This window comes from Salmo salar, chromosome 05, assembly GCF_965601325.2.
Source record: "Salmo salar chromosome 05, fSalSal1, whole genome shotgun sequence".
NCBI lineage: Eukaryota > Metazoa > Chordata > Actinopteri > Salmoniformes > Salmonidae > Salmo > Salmo salar.
In genome coordinates, this window is record NC_138295.1 from 70,038,517 (window position 1) to 70,059,173 (window position 20,657).

The 20,657-nt window shown below is 40.3% G+C and overlaps 1 protein-coding gene and 1 long non-coding RNA gene across 2 annotated transcripts; both read right to left on the minus strand.

The window, feature by feature from the left end:
* Positions 1 to 538: 538 nt before the first annotated feature.
* LOC106605658 (uncharacterized) lies at positions 539 to 1,364 on the minus strand. Its single transcript, XR_001328915.3, has 2 exons — positions 1,322 to 1,364; positions 539 to 1,121 (listed from the first exon to the last, which is right to left on the minus strand). It is a non-coding gene; the product is annotated as an uncharacterized LOC106605658 (long non-coding RNA).
* Positions 1,365 to 16,386: 15,022 nt separating this feature from the next.
* LOC106605607 (urokinase plasminogen activator surface receptor) lies at positions 16,387 to 20,178 on the minus strand. The gene is made up of 5 exons (XM_014201441.3): positions 20,065 to 20,178; positions 19,540 to 19,650; positions 19,283 to 19,429; positions 18,827 to 18,937; positions 16,387 to 17,269 (listed from the first exon to the last, which is right to left on the minus strand). The coding sequence occupies exons 1-5, from the start codon at positions 20,108 to 20,110 to the stop codon at positions 17,067 to 17,069; spliced, it is 618 nt and encodes a 205-aa protein (XP_014056916.3). The 5' UTR covers positions 20,111 to 20,178; the 3' UTR covers positions 16,387 to 17,066.
* Between the last annotated feature and the right edge of the window lie 479 nt (positions 20,179 to 20,657).

The window sequence follows — 20,657 nt, forward strand, 5'->3', positions numbered from 1 at the left end:
ATCACCATCAAAACCCCTATGGGTGTCCTATTTTCATCTTTCAGTGGCTATGCGTCGCATGTATTAGCCTAAACAGGATGTGTCTTCATTATTCTATGTATTCTTGGGGAGTGAGAGAGTACACTATGGAGAGAACAGTAGAGAATCAGACCAAAGGCCTTGTGTAGGCCTAATCTTTTCACACCAATCCTGGCTCCCTCTCATGTTCTGTCTATGTAACATATCTGATATATTAATATTCTGTACTGTAGTCATGCGCTCAAGAAGAAAGCCTGACTTTCTTTTTTTATTTTATGTTATTTTAATATTGCAAAATTAACATATTTAAATAGAGTAAAAACAAGTGTATAGTAAGTTCTGACCTAAAGACATTGCTGTCCATTGTTTCAATGTCCCAACAGACTCAGAAATGAGACTACAGCTTTAGTTAATTTTGGACAAGTTTTTCCCAATATTCTAAGAGTCAGATGTATTCTTCCAGTTTTCACTTTAGTGTGTACTGCCCTACCAAGCAAAAAGGCAATAACTGCTCATAGTGTGGAACTGAGGAAAATTGCTTTTATTTATCTTGGTTTCACAGTAACCTACTGCAGTTACTGTTAATATGACCCCCATTTTCTCCAGAACACAATACAACAGTGGCAGGATACTTGTCCACATGATGAAGCATGTATTTAATTTAGCAAAAATTACATTAACACATTTTTGACCAAATTAGCAGTTACTGCCTTTTTGCTTGGTTGGGCAGTATGGCTGTCCATGATAAACAGAAGTCAATGGTTCTTTCCTGGGTGACTCAGGAGTTCTGGTCTTCCACAAAGGCTGGGTTACACATCTCTCCCCTGTTAAGACAGAATTTGCTGGTCTGAGGGCATGTGGGCAGGTGGACGTAACGGAGGCAGCTGCTCCTAGCGAGATGGTCCAGCTTGTTCCTAGCACAGCCATGCTTGGGGACCACCAACAAATCCTCTTGCTGTTTGGCCAGGAAGTCCTCCAGCTTGGCCTTGTCCTCCTTGCAGCTGCCCCAGGACAGCTTCCCAAGAGGGTGGGACATGTGGCCGCTGGATACTCTGTTTCCCATGGGACAGGACGAGGTTACTGAAGACAGATAGAGGGGTGGTCTGTGGATCACAGAGCACATGAGATATGGAAGTTAAACACACAGTAATCAGTGTCATGTGAGGAAAAATGACATATACTGGTGCTAGTTGTTAAACCCACTTACAAATGCTGCCTGCCAACAATTGTACGAATGTGTTGAGGGTAAGATGGCATGAAAACATAATTGAGCCATAAAAACTGAAGCAATGTAATTTCTTACCAGTGGTTTTGCCTCCGTGGTCAGCAACTGATGGAGAAGTGGGTGACTTACTCTGTTTATGGCAGAGGTCTTGTAGGCCTTAGAGAGGTGTGAATGGGCCTAGTCGCCATCAAACAAAAGGTTTCACTCAAATCTATTTAGACAAGATGAATGTATCAATCAGAGGATATCTGATTAGTTGAAGCAATACCACTTCGCTTCCTCATTGCTGATGAATGCATTTGGCTCTCAATCAATTTAAGATTGGTGGTACAAAAGAATGAGGAAAAGCACAGGTATTTCAAAATATGTAACTTGTAAATATATAAACTTGCAAATATTGTAAAATGTAGTGGAAAAATTAGAGGTGATATACACTCAACTGCCAAGTGGCTGGCGTGGGGCCAAGCAAGATGACTCAATCACGATTTAAGACATTGTTTGGATGACTGACCATTTGTGGACTATCACAGGGGTCAAACAAACCTTATCTGTGGCAATCTCAAGGAAGGGAAGTTCCCACAGAAGTCCTGGTAGCACGGACACTGTTGGGAGGTGTGAAGACAGATGAAAACATGAAATCGACAAAATGAATGTTACTGTGTGACTTGAATTATCATGTTTGGATAGTTTCAAGAGTTCATAAAGAGCTATGCATGTTGATATGTTTTATGGTAGTTTATAAACTGGGTGGTTCGAGCGCTGAATGCTGATTGGCCGAAAGCCGTGGTACATAAGACTGTATACCACGTGTATGACAAAACATTTATTTTTACTGCTCTAATTACGTTGGTAACCAGTTTATAATTGTAATAAGGCACCTTGGGAGTTTGTGGTATTTTGCCAATATACCACACTGAGGGCTGTATCCAGGCACTCTGCGCTGCGTCGTGCATAAAAACATCCCTTAGTCGCGGTATATTGGCCATATACCACACCCCCTCTGGTCTTATTGCTTAAGTAAGTGCTATTGATGTATTGTTACAGGGAAACTGTGTTATTTTGTTCGTCGGATGGCAGATACGTGGGTCATAGATGCACAGGGTGTGCTCCTATCATTTCAAATGAGTTGATTAGAATCTGGATGTGTTGTTCCTGTCTTTTGTTTTTACTAGCAAGGTGCCAAGACATGTTAATTCAGGTTGGGAGTGAGTTTCTGCTTGAAATTGGTTAGATTCCTCCAGAGACACACAGGTCCTCTTGCATTTATTCACATAATATTGGAGTCAGATTGATGAATGTAGTTTATTATTATATTCAACATAATTTCTACATAATGGCTGGATGATTTCTAAACCTAACATTGGTGCATTGGATTTGTTCACATTTTAGTCCTCTATTCCTCTTGCTCATCATTCATATTTCACATAAACATATGATGTCATACCTTTTACAAACCAGCAGGAGGAGACGTGGTGATTTACAGAGGCCACCACAACCTGAGAAGAGGAAGACAAGGGGAGACAGCAGCTCATTGGTGACTAATAATTACTTCTGCTTGACCTTTATATTCTTTGAGTACTTGTAGTTGATTTCTGAAGTTGATTTATGACAACAGATGTGTGTTTTTCCCCGCACAGCAAATCAATGTAAAGCAGAGTGTCCCAGTAAGAACATACACTGTGGTAGAAAAAGGATGAAAAATAACTCAGTAGTAGATTGGGAGATTCAGGAACAAACATTACAGACTATATTAAAATGCAATGAAACACAGATATATTTATTTGATCACTGTTTATTTGATCACATTTACACTGTTCATATTTCATCTGATCTGGAGGGTACTTTACAGTCATTGTATTCTCCATCTCAAGTACATACAGTATATCTCAATATGGCCTGTTTTGACAAATGACAGCATATTCTATCTGTCTGTACATTCAAGGGGACCAAAGAAGCACTGTGTTGACCTGAGTGTCAGTTACACATAAGTGGATTACAGTTGAAAGGGGCAACACAAAAACAATAATATACTGTATATACGCTTCTCAACTATTATAACTGTTTAGCCATTCATATGAGGTTCATTCTGAATCACCCAAGCCATAGATACAAACCAACATCTCGTAAAAGCCATAACACTAAAGGCTTAACCCAAATAAGCATGTACCATTTTCTTTAGCCTTTAGAACTATAAAGCTACTTAAAGCTAACAAATATAAACAGTCAGCTGCTGTGCTACATTGGGTTAAAATGTTAATATTTTCCTGGAACCTTTAACAGACTGAGTACCATGACTTCTGAGCCAGCTGACTTCCACATGCTTCTACAGAAAACTAGATAAGAGATATCAACAACAACACCTCTATTGTTTTTTTATATCCTTTGTATTTAGGGCAAAGTTCTTCTCAGATCTCAGATATCTACTGTAAATGTCTACAGTTAGCCTACAGTACATACGTCCATGTTGCCATATACAGTTGAAGTCGGAAGTTTACATACACCTTAGCCAAATACATTTAAACTCAGTTTTTCACAATTCCTGACATTTAATCCAAGTAAACAATTCCTGTCTTAGGTCAGTTAGGATCAAAACTTTATTTTAAGAATGTGAAGTGTCAGAATAATAGTAGAGAGAATGATTTATTTCAGCTTTTATTTCTTTCATCACATTCCCAGTGGGTCAGAAGTTTACATACACTCAATTAGTATTTGGTAGCACTGCCTTTAAAAATTGTTAAACTTGTGTCAAATGTTTTGGGTAGCCTTCCACAAGCTTCCCACAATAAGTTGAGTGAATTTTGGCCCATTCCTCCTGACAGAGCTGGTGTAACGCAGTCAGGTTTGTAGGCCTCCTAGCTCGCACACGCTTTTTCAGTTCTGCCCACAAATTTTCCATGGGATTGAGGTCAGGGCTTTGTGATGGCCACTCCAATACCTTGACTTTGTTGTCCTTAAGCCATTTTGCCACAACTTTGGAAATATGCTTGGGGTCATTGTCCATTTGGAAGACCCATTTGCGACCAAGCTTTAACTTCCTGACTGATGTCTTGAGATGTTGCTTCAATATATCCACATCATTTTCCTGCCTCATGATGTCATCTATTTTGTGAAGTGCACCAGTCCCTCCTGCAGCAACGCACCCCCACAACATGATGCTGCCGCCCCTGTGCTTCACGGTTGGGATGGTGTTCTTCAGCTTGCAAGCATCCCCCTTTTTCCTCCAAACATAACGATGGTCATTATGGCCAAACAGTTCTATTTTGGTTTCATCAGATCAGAGGACATTTCTCCAAAAAGTGCAATCTTTGTCTCCATGTGCAGTTGCAAACCGTAGTCTGGCTTTTTTATGGCGGTTTTGGAGCAGTGTCTTCTTCCTTGCTGAGCGGCCTTTCAGGTTATGTTGATATAGGACTCGTTTTACTGTGGATATAGATACTTTTGTACCCGTTTCCTCCAGCATCTTCACAAGGTCCATTGCTGTTGTTCTGGGATTGATTTGCACTTTTTGCACCAAAGTACGTTCATCTCTAGGAGACAGAACGTGTCTCTTTCCTGAGCGGTATGACGGCTGCATGGTCCCATGGTGTTTATACTTCTGTACTATTGTTTGTACAGATTAACGTAGTACCTTCAGGCGTTTGGAAATTGCTCCAAAGGATGAACCAGACTTGGGGAGATGTAAAACATTTTTCTGAGGTCTTGGCTGATTTCTTTTGATTTTCCTTGATGTCAAGCAAAGAGGCACTGAGTTTGAATCTAGGCCTTGAAATACATCCACAGGTACACCTCCAATTGACTCAGATTATGTCAATTAGTCTATTAGAAGCTTCTAAAGCCATGACATTAATTTCTGGAATTTTCCAAGCTGTTTAAAGAAACAGTCAACTTAGTGTAGGTAAACTTCTGACCTACTGGAATTGTGATACAGTGAATTATAAGTGAAATAATCCGTTCTGTAAACAATTGTTGGAAAAATTACTTAAAATTACAAGAAATTAATGGAGTGGTTGAAAAACTAGTTTTAATGACTCCAACCTAAGTGTATGTAAAACTTCCGACTTCAACTGTAGCTGATTGTGGTGTAGTAGTTTGTGAGGATTTCACTGCTGGTGTCTTTCTGCTTTTTCCTGTGGATAGAGTTAGGGCTACTCTCAGATGCATTCTCTTCATTTGATAAGACACAAGAGTGAATGTAGGCTAATGGTCTTTAGCAACTCAGCAAGGGTTCTAGGTTATGATCACAGACATAGCCACAGGAAGTAGGGGTGCTGATGGGTGCTGCAGCACCTCCTGATCAATCAGAATAAATAAACAAATTAAATAATAATAATAATAATAATACACAAGGAACAAACTATATCCAGGCTGTATCACATCCGACCGTGATTGGGAGTGTCAAGACTCCCGCAGAAGTCGGCCCCTCTCGTTGTTCGGGCGGCGTTCGGCGGTCGACGTCACCGGCTTACTAGTTGCCACCGATCTATGTTTCACTGTTCGCTTGGTTTTGTCTTTATTGTCTATACCTGTTTTTGATTTCCCTAATTATGTTCATTATTTAACCTCTGCATTTCCTGTTTGTCTTGTCAGTGATTGTATCCTGTTTTGTGTTGTCGTTCGGGTTTGGCCGGGGTAGGCGGTCATTGTAAATAAGAATTTGTTCTTAACTCAATTGCCTAGTTAAATAAAGGTTAAATACATTTTTAAAAATGCAACATGTAAAGTGTTGGTCCCATGTTTCATGAGCTGAAATAAAATATCCCAGAAATGTTCCATACGCACAAAATAGTTACTTCTCTCAAATGTTGCACATAAATTTGTTTACATCCATTTTAGTGAGCATTTCTCCTTTGCCAAGATAATCCATCCACTTGACAGGTGTGGAATATCAAGAAGCTGATTAAACAGCATAATCATTACACAGGTGCACCTTGTGCTGGGGACAATAAAAGGCCACTCTAAAATGTGCCATTTTTTGTCACACAACACAATGCCACAGATGTTTCAAGTTTTAGGGGAGTGTGCAATTGTCATGCTGACTGCAGTAATGTCCACCAGAGCTGTTGTCAGATAATTTAATGTTAATTTCTCTACCACAAGCCGCCTTCAAGCCGCAGACCACGTGTAACCAAGCCAACTCAGGACCTCCACATCCGGGCTTCTTCATCTGCAGGATCGTCTGAGACCAGCCACCCAGACACCTGATGAAAGTATTTATTTCCAATGTTCCCTCTAAGCTGTGCATGAGTAGCCCCGAGACTGCCGCTCAGCTCCCCCGGGACTGCCGCACAGAAATATTAGCACACAGAGAGAGAAGAATGAGATTGAACTTCACTCAACTTTCTAGAGCAGTGGTCACCAACCAGTCGATCGCGATCAACTGGTCGATATTCAAGGCATTTCCTAGTTGACCACCCAACATTTCTGTAAAAAAAACAACGATAAAGCCTTGTGTTCCTATTTATTTTGATTTGTCTCAGGTTGTTGGCGGTAGGTGCACCCGAATCAGCTGCCCTGCATGCCAGGTAGGCGAGCTGTTGCCATTTTGAACCATTTCATTTGTCTGAAGGCACAAACTCTGCCTTCCTGGGGGGCCCAGACAGCAAATTAAGTGCACTATAGGTCTACCGCTGGCCAATGAAATGGCTCAGATGACGATGTCTGCAGTAAAGTAGCAGGCATTAAAAACAGCTACAGCAAAGTTGATACTGTGACATTTAAAAACGTTTACAACCATGACTAGAGAGAGACCACACAGCAAAGAGACGCTGTTTTAATAAGTGAGTTCATGTTTCAATTCTTACTCAGCACTATCAACACTTTGTATTCAACACTTTTATAAGCCATAAAATGTGCATTCTTCCTACCATACAAAAAAGATTGCAGTTTTGAAACTGCAGTAAAAGTGCATTACCTGTAGTCAACTGTGGTATTTTGGACACAGTAATTGCAGCATACTGCAGTTATACTGCACTCTAATTGCAGTTATACTGCAATGTCCTGCAGTTATACAGTGCTCTGACTGCAATCTTTTTTCATAAGGGTATTTTCACTCAGCGCCACAACAAGCACTGCAGCAGTAATGAATGAGTAGGAAAGTGTATCTATAGGCTTGCGTTGTGGTTATGATTAATAGCTTGAGTCTTTTTGAATATCGAGGAATATTTCACCTTCTTTCTTCATAGGATGGAACTCGAGTTCGCCATCAGCTGGAAGATGGTGTCCCTTTTTGTTCAGTGGACCCTCAGAGGACCCTCAGTCTGCTGCTCTTTCCCTCGGCTGAGACTAACCATCAGATGCAGGCACAATCAGCCCAGTAAAATAAAAATAAAAAGCAAATTATTTAAATGTATGCTCACTCAGCTGTGCTTCACAAGTAATATAACAACGGCTCTATTACCGGTGTGATCACATAGCCTAACTCAAATTTTTAAATATAATTTAAAAAAATGGCCCAAACAGCAATGCATTGGCAGGGCAATTCAAGAAAGCCAATATGCAGTAATAATATATTGGGCCTATAGCTTACTGCACAAACCTCACTGCTACAGTACTATTTTAATTGGTTAATGTTGCACAGGCTTCCATTTTTTAAGTCATGTTAAAAAATAAATCTGAGCGGTAGATCTCTGCTTGCATTTTGACAAAGTCATCTTGACTCAGAAAAGGTTGGTGACCACTGTTCTAGAGTTTTCCCTGTTAGTTAACACTATCAACGTTTCCCTTTACTGTGGCAATTGTGATCGAATCAACGCAATATAAGCCACTTTCAATGCAACATACAATAACAAAACACACTATGCAACAGATGCTGTTGTAGGCAGAACGCATTGGAGTAGGATTCTATTGTATTGACAGCCCATACTCTACAGTCTACACAGACCGTACTCTAAACAAACTGGTGCAGCACAAACAATCAGAGCTGCAGTAGGACTATATGCAAATAGACCATTGCCATATATGGATCAGTGCCATTTACTTGAACTGGACTGTGTTCCTAGATCATGTGTAGTCAGCAATAGAGGAGTGATTGTTTCCTATATACATTTCTAGGCATCTTAGAAAAAGGAGTTAGGTAAAGAGCTTTTTTGTTTGTTTTAAAGGGGCAGTGTTGTATTTTGACACAGGCTTAAATAGTAGCCAATAGACAGATGGTAGCATAATTTGTCTGATTCTCTGTAATAATGGTATGGGAATAATAATGCATTTTATTTTGTAAAGTGGTTTCCTGCATCAAACAACACAACAACATTTTCAGTCACCTCCTTGTCTGAAGGACAAGTGGATAAACAGGTTACTGTCAAGCCCTGCATGTTTTTTTTTCAAAAGTCTCATGGAATGTAGGCCTACATTGAACACCACACATTGGATGCTACTGTAGGCTGAAGGATAGAACAGCCATTTCCATGTTAAAATGTTATAGGATGCATTTTCTCCACTGTTTTTGATGGTAAGCCACTTTGGTAGGCCTATGATATGATCAAATAGCCACAGTAGCCTGTGCTTGAAATGAGTGGTATTGTACAGCTCTACAGTGGATGGTTAGGAAAAATCCACTTGAACGGCCATCCAACTGGTAATTACTAGTTAAATCAGCCATGAATCCCCTTGTGACAAGAAGAATGGAAGCTTGTTGTGTGCAACAGGGAAGGGCAATTAAATGCAAGATTCACAAATCATTTTAAATTGTTAAACATTTCTAGCCTGTCTATCTATGGGTAACAGGGTTGCTGTATTATGCTAGACCCACACAGTTTTTCACCACAAAACACCAGAAAATGACCAAAAGAGTATAACCAGCTCACCTGCTTTTACACTATCATTTAAAAAGGAATAGTTCCTCCGTATTAAAACGAGAGTTCAGTTCACGTAACAGACAAAGGAATCACTTTTCACATAAAATAAATAATAATCTTCAGAAATAACTTTGTCAAAGCAACAAAATAACTAGGGCTTTACAATGATGGTGAAAACAGTATTTTTGGGGTTACTGGGTTCAAATCTTTCTAGAAGTCATAGGGGGTGCATGGAGGGACATGAATTTTGACATTTTTGTAGTAATTTAAATGCATTTAAATGCATGTTAGTGTTTTTGGATTGTGTCAAGTACAATAAAAATGTATTTTGACTAAATATATTTTAGAGGTGGCAGCCTGTTAGAAGACTTTGAGGCTTTTTGGCCTCACATGAGACGGAATGTCATGCCAGTTAATGTGTTAGGTTGTGTTCTGTAATTAACGGTTCAGCTTGTGCACAGTTCTGCAGTCTTAATGAGACTGACATAAGTGTATGTGATACCAAAGACCCTGATTCACCTAAGCCATAGATCATTTAAAAAAAAGACTTGTAAAAGCCATAACACAAAGCCACAACCCAAATAAGAATGTACCATTTTCTTTAGCCTTTAGAACCATAGAGCTACATAAAGCTAACAAATATAAGCAGTCAGCTGTTCTGCTTCATTGGGTTAAATTGTTAATATTTTACTGGAACCTTTGACAGACTGAGTATCATGGCCTCTGGGCCAGCTGACTCCCACATGGTCCCTGTTGTGTTCACACGTTAGCATAGACTGCATCATCTCCACCAACACACTCATATGGGTCGTCATCCTCTTCAGCCTACAGGAAACCAGATCAGAGATATCATCATCATCAACAACACCTCTATTGTTTTTTTTATATCCTTTGTATTTAGAGCAAAGTTTGTCATGGAAATTGCAAGATTATGTTATAATGCTTGTATTGCATTATAATGGTTGTTTTATTCGAAAGAATAGAGTATTCTGTTAACTATTGTGTGTGTGTTCTACTGAGGATGGGCCTCTATGAGATAACACTGACAGAGGAGATTTACGATGTCTTTGGGTGATAAAACCTAAAGAGCATTCCAGAGAACATGAGGTAATGTTTGTGCTACACCGTACCAGGGTGAGATGGTTCCAGTTTGGAGTAGGAGGACCAGACACTGGTCTATACAATGAAAACTGTTGACACAGCAGTTGCTGTCTGCTATGTATTATGCATATCTTTCATACAGATGTTAACCTTGTGACCCATTCTATGTATCTATTGTTCGTCATGTTGGTTGAGAGGGGTGTATCTTGGCTATAAAATATCTTTGTACTTTTGTTTTATCACTCTCAACGGTTCATTAGAAATGGTGCATTGTTGAATGTCAAATGCTATTGCAAAGCTCTTATTATTAAAGATATAACTTTGACTTGTATGAAGTTTGTCTCTCCTCGTTTGATAATACAGAAATTAACCACCACAAGTTCTTCTCAGATCTCTACAGCAGCTTTAAATGTATGCAAGTAGGCCTACAGTACATACCTCTATGTTGCCATATAGGTGATTCTTGGTATAGTAGTTTGTGTGGATTTCACTGCTGGTGTCTTTCTGCTCTTTCCTGTGGATGTATATTTCCTGTGGATGTATGTTATTATATATCTATATCTATAGATATAGATATATAATAACACTAACAGCTTTATAAGAAAACAAACATTGAGACCTCTATGATCTGTTTACAGATATTTTAGGGGCTATTTATACAGAAAATGTGTATAAAACCTGTAAATACGGTATTCACAATTATATTTAATAATGTTTACAGTAGGTTAATAATGATTATATTACACAATTTCTGATATATCACATGCCTTACTTTTATTTTCCTATGCCTCTACTGCCATTCATTCCAATTAGACTGGTTTGGATTTCTCCCTGACCACAATGCTGCCATTTTCATACCGTTCTGGAACTTTGAGGGTTTATGACATAGTCCCTCTAGTAATTTAATAGGATCTCTATGGCTGTGACTAGGCATACTAGACATATTTCACTAATCTGTCCTTTGATATTGATAAAGGTCATTAGTCACTCCCAATTCTAAACACAGTAAAAGTTCCAAGAAGAAATGTTGCATATATCCTCTTTTTTTATATTTGTCTTTCATTTAACTAGACTAGTCAGTTAAAAACAAATTCTTATTTACAATGACGGCCTACCAAAAGGCAACAGGCCTCCTGCGGGGATGGGATTCAAAATAAAAATAAATTAAATAAAAATATAGGACAAAACACATGTCACGACAAGACAGACAACACAACACCACATAAAGAGAGACCTAAGACGACAACATAGCATGGCAGCAACACATGACAACACAGCATGGTAGCAACACAACATGGCAGCAGCAACACAACATGGCAGCCACACAACATGGTAGCACAAAACAGGGTACAAAAATTGTTGGGCACAGACAACAGCACAAAGGGAAGAAGGTAGAGACAACAATACATCACGCAAAGCAGCCACAACTGTCAGTAAGAATGTCCATGATTGAGTCTTTGAATAAAGAGATTGAGATAAAACTGTCCAGTTTGAGTGTTTGTTGCAGCTCGTTCCAGTCGCTAGCTGCAGCGAACTGAAAAGAGGAACGACCCAGGGATGTGTGTGCTTTGGGGACCTTTAACAGAATGTGACTGGCAGAACGGGTGTTGTATGTGGAGGATGAGGGCTGCAGTAGATATCTCAGATAGGGGAAAGTGAGGCCTAAGAGGGTTTTATAAATAAGCAACAACCAGTGGGTCTTGCAACGGGTATACAGAGATGACCCGTTTACAGAAGAGTGTAGAGTGCAGTGATGTGTCCTATAAGGAGCATTGGTGGCAAATCTGATGGCCGAATGGTAAAGCACATCTATCTAGCCACTCGAGAGCACCCTTACCTGCCAATCTATAAACAACGTCTCCATAATCTAGCATGGTGTAACGCCCTGGCCATAGAGAGGGTTTTTTTGTTCTTTATTTTGGTTAGGCCAGGGTGTTACATTGGGTGGGCATTCTATGTTCATTTTCTATGTTGTCTGTTTCATTGATTTTGGCCTTGTGGCTTCCAATCAGGCACAGCTGTTGTTGGTTGTTGCTGATTGGGAGTCACACATAAGTGCCTGTTTTTCCGTTGGGGTTTTGTGGGTAATTGTTTCTGTTTAGATTATTTCCGAACAGGACTGTTTTGCTGTTGCTTATCTTGTTTTTGTATAGTGTTCTTACGTTAATTAAATACAATCATGATGAACACTAACTCCGCTGCGCCTTGGTCTACTCTCTCTCCCGACAGCCGTTACACATGGGTAGGATGGTCATCTGAATCAGGGTTAGTTTGGCAGCAGGGGTGAAAGAGGAGCAATTACAATAGAGGAAACCAAGTCTAGATTTAACTTTAGCTTGCAGCTTTGATATGTGCTGAGAGAAGGACAATGTACTGTCTAGCCATACTCTCAAGTACTTGTATGAGATGACTAGGTTTAGGGCAGAGAAAGCTTGTTAGACACTAAGAAAGCTTTGTTGTAGAGTGTTTAACACAAAACCCAGGGAGGGGCCAGTTGAGTATAAGACTGTAACATCTGCATATAAATGGATGAGAGAGCTTCCTACTGCCTGAGCTATGTTGTTGATGTAAATTGAGAAGAGTGTGGGGCCTAGGATCGAGCCTGTGGCCCGCCTGTCCTCCGGCCCAGCCAGAGTGGCCCGCCTGTCCTCCGGCCCAGCCAGAGTGGCCCGCCTGTCCTCCGGCCCAGCCAGAGTGGCCCGTCTGCCCGGGTCAGCCAGAGTGGCCCGTCTGCCCAGCGCAGCCATCGCCGCCCGCCAGCCGGGTGCAGCCAGGGGCGCCACCTAAGTGGGCGACGCCGAAGGTGGAGCGAGGTCCACGTCCCGCACCTGAGCCGCCTCCTATATAGGTGGATTGGGGAGGGGGGGTGTAGCACAGTGCCGTCGTTGATGGCAGCCACCCTCCCTTCCCTCCCTTTAGTTTAGGGGGATATTTTTTGTTGTTTGGGGGTTTTTGTCTTTTCTTTTAGGTGCATCGGGGTCTGCACCTTTAGGGGGGGTACTGTCACGTCCTGACCAGCAGAGGGAGTAATTGTATTAGTTTTGGTCAGGACGTGGCAGAGGGTTTGTGTTTTTGTATGTATTTCTACATTCTGTCTAGTTTAGTTTTTCTATGTTTAGGTTTGGGTGTTGGACTTTCAATTGGAGGCAGGTGTTTCTAGTTGCCTCTGTTTGAGAGTCCTATAATTAGGTGTGTGTTTGGTTTAGGTTTTGTGGGTAGTTGTATTTCGCACTGCTAGTATTCATTTAGCCTGTGAAACTGTCCTTCGTCGTTCTTGTGGTTTTCTTGTTTTTTTGTGTATGCGTTATCCTAATTAATTAAAAGATGAGCATCCACATTCCGCCTGCGTATTGGTCCTCCCTTCAGCATGACGGCTGTATTTGTGACACCAATAACAGTTAGGATCATCATGATCTCCCCCTTTAAATAAAGGATGAACCGTGGCTGCCTTCCAAAAAATGGGAACCTGTCTAATTGTATAGTATCTACAGATTGTACATTAAAGATTTTCACTGAAAGTACTATTATATTGTTTATTGATTGACTACGGTTTTCCAAATCTTCCAACAGTGCTAATTTTAGAGTTAATTTGAGATACCGGTAAATTATTTTTCAGCCATTCCTGAACCTGTGACCAGAAATAAGCGACATAGGGGCAATACCAAAATAAGTGATCCAATGATTCTGTCTATTCGCAAAAAAATCAGCAGAGCTGAGATTGTTGTATGCCCCATATATATAACATTCGGTTTGCAGGAAGAATTTTGAATAAGAATTTGAATGGAAAAACTTGAATCAAGCGTTGTTTTCCATATCAGTTCATAAACCACGTGCCATGGAATCAGCACATCGAAAATCTCTTCCCAACTATTTTGCAACCTATATGGCGCCGCAGTCAACATTTTGGTCCTCAAATAAAACTGATATATCTTTTTTCAATTATCTTTTTTGACTGTAGTGTTCTTTAATAAAGGCAGACAAACAAGTTCCTTACCTTCTTCAACTTCCACTTGCATCCTCCATTTTTGCAGTAATTCTGCAATCAGCTTATTGTAATTTTGGGTAGAGCAAACATTTCCATATACACTATATATGCAAAAGTATGTGGACACCCCTTCAAATTAGTGGATTTGGCTATTTCAGCCACACTCATTTCTAACAGGTGTATAAAATTGAGCACACAGCCATGCAATCTCCATAGACAAAGATTTGCAGTAGAATGGCCTTACTTTAGAGTTCAGTGACTTTCAACGTGCCACCATCATAGGATGCCACCTTTCCAACAAGTCAGTTCGTAAAATGTCTGCCCTGCTAGAGCTGCCCCAGAAGCGTCTAGGAGCAACAACGGCTCAGCTGTGAACTGGTGGGCCACACAAGCTCACAGAACGGGACCGCCGAGTGCTGAAGTGCGTAGCGCGTAAAAACACTCACTACGGAGTTCCAAATCTCCTCTGGAAGCAACGTCAGGACAATAACTGTTCATCGGGAACTTCAGGAAATGGGTTTCCATGGCCGATCAGCCACACACAAGCCTAAGATCACCATGCGCGATGCCGAGTTTTGGATGGTGTAAAGCTTGCCGCCATTGGAGTCTGGAGCAGTGGAAATGCGTTCTTTGGAGTGATGAATCACGCTTCACCATCTGGCAGTCCGATGGACGAATCTGGGTTTGACAGATGCCAGGAGTACGCTACCTGCCCCACTGCAAAGTGCCAACTGTACAGTTTGGCGGAGGAGGAATTCTGGTCTGGGGCTGTTTTTCATGGTTTGTGCTCAGCCCCTTAGTTCCAGTGAAGGGAAATCTTAATGCTACAGTGTACAATGACATTCTAGACGATTCTGTGCTTCTAACTTTGTGGCAACCGTTTTGGGAAGGCCCTTGCCTGTTTTAGCATGACAATGCCCCCATGCACAAAGCAAGGTCAATAGAGAAATGGTTTATTGAGATTAGTGGGGAAGACCTTGACTGGCCAGCACAGAGCCCTGACCTCAACCCCATTGAACACCTTTGGGAGGAATTGGAACGGTGACTATGAGCCAAGGCTAATCGCCCAACATGGGTGCTGACCTTACTAATGCTCTTGTGGCTGAATGGAAGCAAGTCCCCGCAATAATGTTCCAACATCTAGCGGAAAGCCTTCCCAGAAGAGTGGAGGTTGTTATAGCACGAAAGTGGGGACCAACTCCATATTAATGCCATGATTTTGGAATGAGATATTCAACTCGTAGGTGTCCACATACTTTTGGTCATGTTTGTTAACTGCACATGTGACATAACTCCACCTTTCCTATTCATAATATCACTAACAAAAAAAACATTTCTTTGTAAAAAAAAAAAATGTTATTTTTTTAATCAATTAGTATGTTTGAATTTAACCATATTATTTGTTGTAATATTTGTTGTGTCTTTTCTGGAGGATGAAACTGGAATTGCAACCAGCTTTGTATGGCTTGTTATAGAAAGGGCAATATTTAGAAAAAGGTTCCATTTTCAAGTAAGTGAAAGTGAAAGGTAATCTGGTTAAAGGGAAAAAGGCAACGTTTTAACAAGGGGTGATCCATTCTTACTAATCTACTGGAGAACCAGTTCTGGTTTAAGTATAACTTTTGTATGACTGATGCTTTTAGTGAGAGGTTGAATGCATTAATATTGAATAATTTTAGCCCCCCGAAATCATATTCATTATATAAATAACAAAGAGCTGCAGTCGGTTTTAGAATGGGTGGCAAGTAATAAGAGAGTACTGTCACACCCTGATCTGTTTCACCTGTCCTTGTGCTTGTCTCCACCCCCCTCCAGGTGTTTCCCATCTTCCCCAATTATCCCCTTGTTTCTCAGCACCTGCGGTCCCCCCCCAGTCGCTCTTTTCTTGCCCTCCTGGTTTTTGACCATTGCCTGTCCTGACTCTGAGCCCGCCTGCCTGACCACTCTGCCTGACCCTGCCTGCCGTCCTGTACCTTGGACCCACTACTCTGGATTATCGCACCCTGCCTGCCTTGACCTGTTGTTGGTGTGCCCCGGTTGTTTCAATAAACATTGTTACTTCAACACAGTCTGCACTTGGGTCTTACCTGAAACCTGATAACTACTAAATATTTCCAAAAACTTAAAGCATTGTATTTGGGACAAACCATTCACTAAACCCTAAACCTCAACTAAATCTTGAAATGAATATTGTGGATTTTTGAAAATGTATTTATTCATTGCCTTATTGGAGGGGGAAGGAGGTTGTGAGAATAGTCAGCTCATCTATTCAGTAATTCATATACTTTAATTTACAGAATTCATCTTGTTCATCAATTAGGCATTGGAAATACATTAACACTTTACACATCCAGTGACATATTTAATTTCAAGTATATTTCTGCCCTGTTAAAAATGGGATTCAATAGCCTTTTTTATGTTGTACAGAATGTTAAAATAATGTGAAAGCTAACAATGCCAATGATTTGAAGCAATGTACAACACTTACTTAGATTGGCAGATGCCTCGCCAAACATCCATGCCTCACTGACTCACAGGGCCTTGAAGAGAGAAGAGGATGGGTGTGGGTGTGTGTAGGGGTTATGGGATGGGTGTTGGTTGTGGGTGTGTTTTTATTACGAGAGCTGTCCCTAAAATGAAATGGCTGTAGTGCATTCCACAGGTGGCTGCAGCATTACGCTAGTGGGGGTGGAGGGGTTGAGTTAATCCTACACAATGTGAAGCCCCAAGGGAGCGTCTAACGAAAGGAGCTATTCAATAACATCCATTATTAATACACACAACAGGTAGATAGTGGAGACTGGGGAGTGGGGAGATGGGGGGTGTGGACAATGACAGGGAGGCTCCTGTTACGATGAAACTAATAAATAGAATGAGGCAATGCCCAGAAGAGGAAAGGGGAGGGGAAAGGAGGGGAGGTAAGGAGGTGAAGGCAAGGTGTTTCTCAGTGGAACAGGGCCACAGAGACCATGGATGTCACCAGGAGCAGGAGGCTCAGTCCGATGTTCTGGGCGTTGTTACATAGGTTTCCCTCGCAGCACTTCATGTCCATGCCCATGGTGGGCCCCAGTGCTCCTGACATGTCTCCCACACAGATGCTCTTGGAGGCACATCCCTTCATGGTCATCTTCTCGCCACCCATGTTCACTAGCAGCACACATAAGACAATGTTACTGATATTCTCAAGACTTAATGCTTCAAAGGCCAGTCAACTCCTGATAAGTGCAGATTGGATAAAACTTTCAGCCCATTCTGTTATGGAATACACCAGGAGGTGCCGATTCTGTAGGTACCAGATTACATTTGGACCTGCGAAATATGAAGCTATACCGTCCACTAGGGGCAAAGTGAGTGTCTATTACCATCCAGTAGGCTTGCTAGGATGTTGTCGTTGGGGATGGGGTGTTTAAGCTGCAGACTCTGGCTCTGAGGGTCGTGTGTTCAATTCCAGTGCTAGGCACTCAGTTGTTTTTTTAAGCCTTTCCCAAACCTTAACCCTTAACTTAACCACTTGGAATTAAGTGTTTAAGCCACAGAATCCGGCTCAGAGGGTCGCGTGTTCAATCCCAGTGCTAGGAACTCGTTTTTTGTTTTAAGGCTTTCCCAAACCTTAACTTAACCAATCAGAATAAATGCATAAACCTAAGTTTAACCCTATCCCTAATCTTAACCATTGGGAACGAATGCCTAAACTTACATGTTAGTTTCACTTTTAAGGAGTTTCACTGACAGCTAAGATCACATGTCGTAATTAAAACTTCAGGCCATGGCGCAATTCTTTTGCTGCAGTTAGGCCACGGGTTGGAGGTTTATTCTGAGATTGGGAAACTTTCAGTGCAGTGCAGTGCAGTAAACATTCAACTAAATACTGTACATTAAGTTTTTACTTGCTCAGGGTAACTGCATGCTATCAGAGACCAGGACTATATAATCACACAGAATATCAAGCACTCCTCATCAGAGTAGGCCTATTATCATACATATGAGATGTGCAGACTCTGCCACATGGTCTCAGAGCATTTCATATTATTCTGTACGTAAATCTGAGAACTCAAGTTAGTATGAAATGTTACCTTTCGTATAGTAGGAATTCATTTGTGGATGTCCCTCATCCATTTTGTATAATATGTTACAAATTGCAATTCGTACAATATGTTACAAATTGCAATTCGTACAATATGTTATTAATTTTCAAAATGTGCAATATGTTACGAATTTACTTAACATATGATATGTTACAAATTCCAATTTGTTGTTGCTATCATTACCTATGTGGCTAGTTGGCTAATCTTATCTAGCACTAGGGGTTAGGGTTTAGGGTTAAGGTTAGGAGTTAGGGCAAAGGTTATCTAAAAGGATTAGGGGAAGGGTTAGTTAACATGCTAAGTAGTTGCTAAGTAGCTAAAATGCTAAAGTTGTCAGTGATGAGATACAAACATGCACCCTTTGGGTTGCTAGATGTTCGCATTATATAATGCCCACCCATCCACTCTGACCAACCACCCTCCTTACGTGTTTGCCTTAGGTAACATTCTATCTGATGTAATTATACCTAACATAACATATTAGCCAAATTATGGGTGTCCCGGATTTACGTTTAATATGTTATGTCTAGTCTATGAGATCAGTCAGAGACTAAAGGAAGAGGCTTTAGGAATGTAAAGAATGTGCGGATAACGGCGCGCCATTAATCTGAAACACTACCTCTTGTTGAGATACAGCGGTCCTCGTCTCCCACACAGCTCAGAGCGCTCGTGCAGTCCGTTCCGGTACAGGTGAAGCACTTCTTGCCATTAGGGGTGGTTTTAGTAGATTCTACAGGATAGGTGATTCCACTTTTCACTCCCAGCTCACCACAAACCAAAATAGCTTCATTCTATTCCTTATAACAGCCTATGTTGAAAACACTTGGCAGCTGTTAAATCATTTCGCTAAATAAATCGTTTGGTTGTATTTCATTTTTAGGTAGACATGCCAATTTAAGAATTGAGTTAGAGTCTAATTCATAAACTCAAACTTCCCTCATAGAACTATCAATTCAATCAATTCATTTCAACTGTCAACTTTTAATTTCACCTTTCAACATGCTATCAAATCGAATGTTTTAATAGTAGCATTTATTGACGCTACCAGACAATACATTCTCATTGAGATAGTTACCAGGGATGCTTTGGGAGTTACAGAGGTCTGTATTGCAGCATGTGCTGGCGATCATAGTGCGCATCATTCCGAAGTTCACCGATGCAGTGAGACACTGTGCAGGCACCGAGCAAGACTTCATGTTCACATCGGATAATTTTGTACCACCTGGAAATAGAAAGAAGAGGTCGAGACAAGGAAAACAATACAGGTAATAAAAAAAAAAAAGAAATGTTTGTTTTGTCGTTGTGAGCTAAATGAACCTTCCTTTAATTTACCCATATAGGATGTAATCCGCGTGTTTCCACATTGGGTTGGACAGTCAGTCTCCTTGTCCGTGCATGCTCCTGATTCTCCTGGTGTGCACTCAAAGCACTTGAGTGAATATGCTGAGAAGTGGAAAGTTACAGCATCCCATTACTTGAAATTCCGTTCATAAATTATCAGGGATATAATAGACTAAAATGTGGACACTTTGTTCTTTGGCTGAAATGCATTTGTCATTCGGTAAATTGATCAATGCTGTTGAAGTTAGATGTATTGCATCTTCATTATAGTTCTAAACTGTTGGCTATAGGCTAAACTGAAATTGCAAAAACGTATAATAATTGCCGAACTTCATCTTCAAAGCAGTAATAAGTAATACAAAAAGATATGGGCTATATATATATATATATATATATATATATATATATATATATATATATATATATATATATATATATATATATATATAGACATTTAAAATAAATGATCATCAAATGCAATTTAACCGTAGGCTATAGCCTAAATTGTCTTCTTACCTTTGGGGAGTAGCAAGCTCACGAGGATGGGTACAATAAGGTACATTTTGACTTGGAGCTGAAGGAGGTGAAATGATTTAGTGTGTGTCGAGTTACAGCATTTATCTGTTATCATTTAGAGGTGTGGTATGTTTGTCGAGAGGCATCCACACTCATGGCTATCGAAATCCACTGTGTTCAATGATTGAGCTTTGAATACAATGTTCTGTTGCAAAGCATACCATTTGTAGAATGTGGCAATTTTTTGAATTTTTACATTTAGTTTTCTGTGTTTTTACAGCCTGGAATTAAAATGCATTCCCTTTTTACTTTTTTTGACTGCTCGGTGCTCTGTAAAAACCTTCAAATTTCAAAATAAAAAATACACGTAAAAAAATATAATTTTATTTTTGGATAGGCTTCTACCAAATTTGCACACATCTTTCACAATTTCTCAAAGTCAATCAAGTTGTTTGCAGATCATTGCAGTCAAAAATATGACAGCCCCGTTGTGAATATTATTTTATTTATTTTTATTTATGCTGTTGTCTTTATTGTTGTTAAATCTGTCTTTTGTCATTGGCAACGAGAAAACACTGATTTAATAACAGCAA

Excerpts from the sequence above, each read along its gene's own strand:
- LOC106605607 (XM_014201441.3), bottom strand. The coding sequence starts at position 20,110 with ATGTACCTTATTGTACCCATCCTCGTGAGCTTGCTACTCCCCAAAG. Across the intron at positions 19,651-20,064 it reads GAGCTTGCTACTCCCCAAAG|CATATTCACTCAAGTGCTTT; the intron begins GTAAGAAGACAA and ends TCCACTTCTCAG. Across the intron at positions 17,270-18,826 it reads CCGCTGTATCTCAACAAGAG|TGAACATGGGTGGCGAGAAG; the intron begins GTAGTGTTTCAG and ends GTGTGCTGCTAG.